This window comes from Sinocyclocheilus grahami, unplaced genomic scaffold, assembly GCF_001515645.1.
Source record: "Sinocyclocheilus grahami isolate Dianchi unplaced genomic scaffold, SAMN03320097.WGS_v1.1 scaffold1200.1, whole genome shotgun sequence".
Lineage (NCBI taxonomy): Eukaryota > Metazoa > Chordata > Actinopteri > Cypriniformes > Cyprinidae > Sinocyclocheilus > Sinocyclocheilus grahami.
Genome location: NW_015506379.1, coordinates 169,827 through 179,726, shown reverse-complemented (window position 1 = coordinate 179,726; position 9,900 = coordinate 169,827). Strand labels below are relative to the sequence as shown.

General features: G+C 37.9%; 1 protein-coding gene across 1 annotated transcript in view; it reads right to left on the bottom strand.

Annotated features, from left to right (window-relative positions):
- The window catches only part of LOC107567946 (citron Rho-interacting kinase-like), an 86,440-nt gene that overhangs the window by 55,007 nt on the left and 21,533 nt on the right, over positions 1-9,900 (bottom strand). The window contains exons 10-11 of the mRNA XM_016253755.1: positions 9,570-9,808; positions 410-515 (exon numbers count right to left, since the gene is read on the bottom strand). Coding sequence (XP_016109241.1) covers positions 410-515; positions 9,570-9,808 — 345 coding nt within the window. The remainder of the gene's footprint in view (positions 1-409; positions 516-9,569; positions 9,809-9,900) is intronic.

Genomic DNA, 9,900 nt, shown 5'->3' with positions numbered 1-9,900 from the left:
ACGAGAAAATAAGTCGTTATAACGAGAAAACAACTCTCGTTATGTCGTTATAACGAGAAAACAACTCTCGTTATGTCGTTATAGCGAGAAAACAAGGGGGGAAAAAAAATAACGCATGGCCGCTTAGAACTTCCGTACAAAAGACTTTTTTCCTAGCGATTTTTTGCAACTCACAATTCTGAATTTTCTTCACAGAATTGCTAATATAAATGCAAAACTGCAATATATTGCAAGATATAAACTCGCAATTCTGAAAAGAAAAGTCTGAATTGTGAGATGCAAACACAGTTCTAAGTTTTGGGAGAAATTGCAAGGAAATGTACAAGTTGGTGTGTTAATGCAGTTTAACTTATCCCAGTTTATTATCTGTATTCATTCAGACTCTACCCAGAAATCTCTGTGCTCTTACCTTGTGACATTTGTCTTGAGTGTCTTGCAGTTCTTTGCTTTTGAGGTGCAGTTTTTTTTCCATGGAGTTGGTTTTGGCAGGAGAGTTGAGCCCTGTGCCAACCGATCTGATCACACAAGGAAAAACACGCCTAATCAGAATCATAATACACATGCATGTACATTAACACTCATCTAGTTATAAATCTCCAAGATAAAGCCAGAAAGTGTGAGAGGTTTTGTTTTTCCTGGGAATGTAGGGAATATCACACTCATGCATGTCTGCTCATCCTTTCACATTCATTACACACTCCATTAGTTTCATGTGAATGTGAATTCATTCAAAACCAAAGAGCATCATCTTTATGTGACGTCTATTAATTAACATGACATGAAGTAGACGTTAGGGAACATTCTCATCAGGAACACTAACCGCAAGTGTCATCAAACCACAAGCAAATGAACTGATACCTAGTTTCATGATTAAACACATTGTGCTGCATCAGATCAACCACAATTCAGTGCACAAATGACATACAGTTGTGCACGATTCAGATTTTAATTAGAATTGAGGTTTCAAAAAGGATGCAGAACTGTAATTTAAATTTCAATTCATTGTAAATCTACTTCACAATCAAATTCAAAGAAATTGGTAACTTTACAATAAGGTTCCATTAGTTAACATTAACTGACAATGAACAATATTTCTGCAGCATTTATTAGACTTAATGTTAATTTTATAACATTTACTAATACATTTTTAAAATCAAAAGCTGTATCTGTTAACATTAATGGACTGTGCTCTTACGTGAACAATGAACAATTGTATTTGTTTTACTGACAAAGGCTAATAAATACTGTACAATCATATAGTTCATAGTTAGTTCACGTTAACCAATGCATTAACTGATGTTAACAAATGAGACCTTACAAAAGTGTTACAAAGAAATTAATATAACTAAACTTTACAAAATACGTTTGAAATGCCACCTTTAGATATTTGTATTTAGTTTATACATTTCATCATATTTATTAAATGTACTTTTGTGGATTAGGGCGGAAGAACACATTTCCCAGAATGCATTTTGCATATGCAAACCTGAGACTGAAATTCAGAAAACTGAAGAAAAAATGAATGTAAAATTATGACTGCTTCCACACAGGTTTCCCAAACACTCCTCCCAACCCTTTGACTCCGCCCTATGTCTGCCATTGGTCAGTCAAATTGATAGACTCCTCCCACACTCACTCAATCAGAAACTGATAAGCAATATTTGGAAAGCAGCACAAATGCTCTTCAGGAAGCCAAAGTACCAATGGATTTCAGTTGAAAAGTTCTCAGAGGAAACCAAAACACAAAGAAACAGCTAAATATAGAGAAGTGACCGCCTACGACACGTGAACCTCAGAACAAACTAACAAAGACAGAAAACAACTTGAGCTCCCACATGCATCATATGCCAGTGATTCAGAACTGATGAAATGTTGTCTGACGGAAAAACATGTTCCAGAAATAAAGAGTGAAATCCCAGCCGCTGCACAATCACAACAGACATTACTAACAGATGGAGAGAGAATAAAACTGACAAAAATACAGCAGTGGAGAAAAGATGAACCAATCGCAACAGCTCATGAATATTTGCTCTGACTGTCGTCGGTCCTGAAGACCTTTAGCTTGAGCTTAAATCCCATTAGAAACACAGTCAACAGTATTCATACGCACGAAGTGTTTAGTCTGCTCAGTGTTTCCTGCTAAAGGAGACGTCTGAAATAGAGAGAAGAGCATTTTGTCCACGCTTTTCTAATATGGTGTGTCCCTCACAATGTTTCAAAGTCCATTCCTCGAGCTTCCTCTGGATAAATTCCCATCGAAGAACTTCAGCTCTTCCTGCATCCCAGAAAATAAAGAAAGACATTCACAGATGCTATCAGCTTCAACTACCTCTGATGAACAAATAAACTACAGAAGAGCACTGAAGAGTACAGAATAGCACATCGTAGTATAGTACAGTATAGTGTAATAATTTGTCAATATTGTCACAAACATACCGTCACAATTATATGTTATTATTATTTTTGGAAACATCACACATTTATTACTTTAAAAATGTTCTTAAAACAGCAACTTTACAGCAGTAAACAAAAACAATCAATCAGAATTCAATAATTCTCTTAGATTAGAGACAATTACCAAATCCACGTGTTTATCACATCAGTGTACATATTTTGCGACAGCAAATCAAAGCTATTAATTATGAAGGCTATAATTCAAAATAAACGTATAATATTATCTTTTCTTCAAAACTATCTAAAAAATTAATGTGTGTGAGAATGCTATTTAAGGCCTTAATTTTCACATTTCATGACTTTTAATGTTTTTCAATGCTCTGCTGAAACCCTGTATTTGCAATATTAAAGTCAGTGGAGTGCAGTTATTTAGTGTCCTCATGCGAGAAATACAGGCAGAATTGATAAAAAAAACACATGTAAATGCACTCCAGTCTAGTTTCACTAATCTTGGTACCAACTACTGACATTTTAGACATTATTCTTTGCCTCACGTCTGTACAGAACACAAAACCAGGGCTCCAGAAGAAAAAAATTAATAAATAGAAATCACATTCATTTCCTCCACAGAGCACTATAATGTATAAACCTTTAAAGACTCTAGATTCATCACGCGCTCTGAGGATGCTCAGCTTCTGTAGAGGCACACGTCAGCTTCATTTTATGACCATCAATCATGTTTGAAAGCCAAATTGCTGGTGAATACACTAAACAATAATCGGAGAATTCGCTGTTACCATGGAAACAGAAAGAAGACTCAGCGGTGACCGCCCACTCCCATGAAGCATTGCGGCTGATGTAATCCGATCAGTCTGCCTACACTCACAAACTACTTGTTTACTATAGCTACACTTATTTCTAATGAAAGTTCAACTTTATACTTTTCAATATTTCAAAATTGCATAGTTGCTTCTGGTTTGATTCCATTGACCTTGATGCACTAAAATAAATAACTACAACTAAAATAAAAAATTATAAAAATGTTATACAAAATTACTAAAACTTTAAATGAAAATGAAAAATAAAAACACTTCAAAATATATTCAAAATATTAATAAAAATGATAATAAATAGCTTCTATATAGTAGTTATAGTACAGTATAATAGTAATCTCAATGACAGCAAATTAACACTGGTTAGCAAAACTGCTAACACATTACGATTTGGATGCTGTGAAATCAGTTTTTATTAAAACAGATGAAAAACTGTTATATTCCTTAAAAATTAATGTTTAATAAACTGTATTATTATTTCAAGTATGCTCTACATGCAGAATTCCTATTTACGTAGACTTTTTGCGCTTTAATAACCACAGGCACTAGACCATATCACAGTTTAAATATTTGAATTATTCATCCAACATTCTGCTTTATACAGTAAATTATTGTATCAGTGTAATAACTACGTCTGTGTTTTCCACATCGTTGAAACCTAATTGTGATTATGGGAGCATGATGGCACGTGTCCTCCTATCAAAACACAACTGAAAGAGCTGTGAAATGGAAAATCTACTCTTTCAGACCCCCTCGAGAGCATCTAAACGCACACAAACATGCCCAGCTCTAAACATGCTTTCCACGGCATCATACCAGTGGGGTCTAACCAGATTAGAGGTTCTGCCTGTTTGCTGTAAAGCAGTCCATTACCCAGTGCTTACAGACTTCCCTTCGGAGAAACCGACGCGTCCCAGGGGTCTGATCAGAACGGCCCACAACCGACTCGATTATGGGGCGCATACGTGTGTGTTTGGGCTTAAAGTGTAATTATAAGCTACGCATTTCAAACTGAGCCCTTTGAGAATTTATCCTATCTCAAAGGGAAATATAAACTGCAATGGGAAAATATCTTTGACCTTTGAGAATTACATTTCACATTAGGCTTCAGGTGGAATTAAATTATTACAGCATTGATATCAAGCTATTGATAATTCAAGGCAAACTTGCACAAGCGCGTCAGAGCATCTTGCTCTTTTCGCCTGAGGTGGGCGGCAGTCGCATTGACTAACTCTGGGCATCTGCGGCGGATGTAAACACGCTTACGCATTCTGTGAATACAGCAGCTATTGATCTGCTGAAGCGCTGATGCATTCCTACATTGGCTATTCTTAGTGCAGCTGACGGACAAAGACGAGGCTGACTCACAGCCTATGTTCGGTAACTGTTCGTCCTGCGGTGACGCTGTCAACCCGCGGCGCTCACACGCTGCGCTGCATCGATCACATCGAGAAAGGTCAGGCAAACAAATGTGGCAGGGAGCATCTAAGTGACCGTCCACCGATACAGACTTCATAGTGTTCATGAAGAACGAGGACTTTCACACACACAGAATCAGCAGATGAACTGCACTGGTCTTTGGATATTTGCTCTGAAAATAACACTTTTTTTCACTAAATGAACAAGGAATGATATTTAAGGATTGCCACATACAAGCACCCAATACACTAAAAAAATTACAGAAAATAAGAGTTTGAATTGATTCTAATCTTGAACACTAAACATGTTTTTTGCTGCTTACATTTAAATGAGAGACACTATTAAAACATCTGAACACTCACATAAGACAAGCAAATTCACACAATCTTCAGGAAACTTACAGGACAAATGTGACCCTGGACCACAAAACCAGTCTTAAGTGTCAATTTTTCAAAATTGAGATTTATACATCATCCATAAATGATCTTTCCATTGATGTATGGTTTGTTAGGATAGGACAGTATTTGAAAATCTGGAATCTGAGGGTGCAAAAAAATCTAAATATTGAGAAAATCACCTTTAAAGTTGTTCAAATTAAGTTCTTAGCGATGCATATTACTAATCAAACATTAAGTGTTGATATATTTACGGTAGTAAATTTACAAAATATCTTCATGGAACATGATCTTTACTTAATATGTGCACTAGAATCAGCACAATACTTAATTTAGCATTTTTATGCTTAATGTGTAAAGCACAATACTTAATAAATAATTAAATTATTTGCTACTAATAATACTTTTATTTGGAAGCCTAAATGCATAATGTATTGTAATGTAGTTAGTATATTTATTTATTTATTGTTTATTTTGGGGGGGCATTTTTTTGGTAAAGTTTAAGAATGTATATTATAACTGCAATGGAAAAATATTTGACAATTTAAATATATGTCATGAATATTCACGGTCACCTCGTGCAAAAAGGAACAACACTTACCTGCTAAATACTTGATCAGACGGCTGAAAATTCATATTTGCTAAGCTCGATGTTAATCGCCAGGACACGATCATATTCATGATAACCGCAATAAGACCTCAAACCAGTTGCAAACACTAGTATGTTTTTAAATCAGCATGCAAAAAAACAAATCTACTTAAAGTGATTGGGGTGGCTGGAGTGAGTCACGTATTTTAAACCCATGTGATAAAATGTGTCTAACATGTCAGCAGCCATCCACATATTAAGAGAAGAATAGAAGAAAACCATCCTATCACTGTTTCCAGATCAGATACGGTCAGAATCATAAAGCACAGTATCAAAATACTTCAGATAATCAGAGGGTTTGTCGAGGTGAAGCCGTGAAAACTCCTACTGGAACCGAAACACTATAACGTCGGCCAACAATAATAATTCTATCATCATTTACAAACCATAAAGATGCTTTAGGAGCCGAACAGCCCCTGGTCACTGTATGGAAAAACACTGCGTGAACAGACAAATGTCAACATGAGGGAAAGAGAATGAGGACAATATCTCATTATTGGACAAACTATTCATTTACTGACAAACCAGTTAGTCTTTGAATTATCCAAGCAATTAGAGCACTGACTCAACCAAAAACAAGCCGTCTCTCCAGAGATACTTCAGCATGACATTCATCATATCATTAATGCACTTTTACTACACAATGGGGTAAAATGTTAAATGCGACTAAAGAGTGCGCAGCGATTGCGGTTGTCTTTTGCTTTGTTTTGGGAGTCAATTAGTTGTCAGTGACAAATGTTGGCTGATTTTACTGTCAACGCTGACAGATATAGAGGTGGCTTACATTTGTATTTCAGTTTCAAATCAATGGGATTAATATAGTTGCATTTATGCATTAAGCAGACGCTTTTATCTAGAGTGACTGACATTAGATTCAAGTTTACATTTGATCGGTTCATGTATTTCCCTGGGAATTGAACCCATGACCTTAGCATTGCTAGCACTGTGCACATCATATTCAGTATCTGAACAACATTTACTAGTGTGTAAATTAGGGCTGTGCGATTAATCGAAATCGTCATAAAATCACGATTTGAGCTTGCGCGATTTCTAAATCGCGTTATAGCACGATTTTACCGCGCCCCGACCTCCCGCAGTATGCTATCCGAACCAATCAGAATGCAGCACGCCTAAATGGAGCACAAGAACAGAACAGACCAGGCAGGCATACAAACGTAAGGCCAGGTTCACATACTCCGTCTGTAGTGCGTATTTTTCCACGCCCATGTTAATGGATCAGAGCATTCACACTGCATGCGATTGCGGTCCGGCTGTGCGCTCCAGGAGCAGTGCGTCTGCAGCAGTCATGCTGCGATCGTTTCCGCACGGAGTCTATTTCTGCACGCGCTGAATTAAAGTGGCAGCGCATTATTCGTGGTAAAAATTAACATGGATTGACACGGAAATTAGTAATTACACCATAAATGCATATAATTAAAGTCTACTGTTTCACAGTCAACACATGGCTTTTTGGCTAGATTTAAAACAAGGAAAAGTGCACTTTTAGATAAACAAGGCAATAATAGATGGCACTCGTGGTGGTAGTTAAACAGTTATATTTATTGAGTTTAAACGTGAATATGCCTATGAAAGTTTGTATTACTGTACTGTGATAAAAGAGAATCACAATGCTGAAAAAGCATTTTCAGAAACAACGTTTGGATTTGAAATCAAAATAATAGATAAATGTTGTGTTTGTGGTAAACAGCCGCGGATCAGGAGCGGACTGCAAACACGTCCTGTGTGAAAAGCAAAATGAGTCCATGCTGCTTGCTTTTGACCGAAATAACATGCTTCATTTTTAAAACTCCCTTATATTTCCAGATTTCCAATGCACATTTCACCCAATTACTGTGACAGATCTTGTCCTGGTGAATCTGTTAATAAGGAAAGAGACACACAACATCTTTGGCACGACAGATGAGCAAACACACAAAGGTTGCATGTGAGGGGAGTCCACACGTCACAATAGCGCCACTGCAACCCGATCAGACATGACTGGACTGTAAATCAACAATCCTAAGGTACCTGAGATGTTTATTGATTGCACTGCCTGATAATGCAAGTGCAGTACAAAAAGAATGCATGTCTGTGCGTTTATGAAAGAGATGTGCGGTACATGATGCATGCCACAATGCATGCATTTCTGAAGCGTGCGTCAGTGAGGGCGGTTTACGACTGGTTTTCGCTCATTGCAGATGTTCTGTTTGCCTCAAGACGGATCCAGCGCTCTCATATCGCAGCGCATCTCCAGAGGAGCCCATTCACCAATCAGCAGCTGCGCTTCTGCATTAACATTCCCACGCTCCTCTGCTGGAGCCGCTTGTGTTGCATTCGGCGGATTTCATGGTGCTGGAAATGCTATATGAAGAAGAATGCAACAACATGACACACGCCTGGACAAATACGCATTTCAGGATTAAAGAGAGAAGCAGCGTATGAATGGATGGAGAGAGACGGAGGGGGAGCGTGGGAAGAAAACTCACTCTGGTTACCATAGAAATGCATTCTGGGTTCATTCTCGTTCCGACTAACATTTATAAAGCTTCACCTCACCCTCTCTTTTTTCCTTTCCCTTCAGTTCCTGGGGGGGGAACGTGATATTTATGGCTCATCTAGGATTAGATTCCTGACCGAGACCTTCACCTGATTCGACACATCATGATCATACAACACGCTTGAATGCATTTAGAGACACAGGGAAACACTGGGCAGCACATCACACACACACACACAAATTACTGTAATGCATCCAGATGTTTTACTTTCGAGTCATTCTCATTACTGCAATACAGTTATTGTGATTAAAATCAACAAATTAAAGCACAACCACAACCAATGATGTTTAAATACTTTACAATGGTTTTCCACATTACAGCAATTCGATTTTTTTTATTGCATTATAGTGAGGAGAACTGGGCTCAAATAAAATTATATATCAATATATTATATATAATGCTCAATAATATATATTATTATTGAGCATTATAGTAATGAGAAATGTTTGCATTATGATAATGAGAATTGGGGAAAATTTTAATTAATATTGTTTTTTACGGTGATGAGATGTTTTGCATTATGGCAAAGAGAATTCAAGGAAAATTAAATAAAAAAATATTATAGTAACAAGAATTGTTATTATAATGATAACTGGGAGATGAAAAATTAAATGAAATTGTAAAAAAAATTACATTATGGTAATAAAGAACTGGGAGAAATTAAATATAAAATTGAAAAAATATATTACAGTAATGAGAATTACGTTTGCATTATAATAATGAGAATTGGGGAAATTCGCTTAAAATTAAACAAAAAATATTACTGTAATGAGATTTTTTTTGCATTATGGTAATGAGCATATGGTTTTCATGCTTTTCTTCTGATTCAGAGATGAAACACAACCCAGACATGTTCTTAACAGATTATTGCGAGATTCACCGATCAAAACACCAAACCAAACGATCAGACGCAAATGCAAACCAAAACAAACAGACTGAAGGTTGACAACATCGCAGCAAACACAGAGCCGATCACGTTACACAGTGTTTACGTACTGGCTTTCATTGTGCTACAGATCATATCACACACACACGCCAGACGAGGATTTCCCGTTCCCCTGCATGCACATGGCAACACATGCATGAGATATTCTGAGTCTCCTGATATAAAAACAGCGGTGCACACACGCGGCTCCCTCTCACTCATCTTAAAGACATGTGAAGTGAGAGAACCACAGCTTTCCCCACACGAGCAATACCTCGCATTCAGCCACAATGTTGCCTGGTGACAGTCGCCGTGGTGATGTGGCCATCTCCGCTCCAATGGACCACCTGTGACTAGACTAGTCAAATCAGCGTGCGTGCGTGTGTGCGTACTCACTCAGACTTGGCCAGTGCACTCAGGGCCCGACTGAAGCACCACCCTACAAAGGGCAGGTCTCGTCCGTGGAAGCCTGAGCGAGGATGATCTCGCTGGGCAGCGGCCGCGGGGCAGGGGGGCCTCTCGGGCTCCTCGAAATTGGAGGTGTCATCCTCAGAACACAGAGACGGAACGAACGGAGGGAGCGCTGGAGGAGACGAGAGGAGAAAATCTGTGAGGTGGTCGGTGAGAAAAACAGACTGGAGAGAGAGAGAGAGAGAGAGAGAGAGAGAGAGAGAGAGAGAGAGAGAGAGAGAGAGGGGGGTCTCAGTGAGGAGAGTGTAGCGAGAAA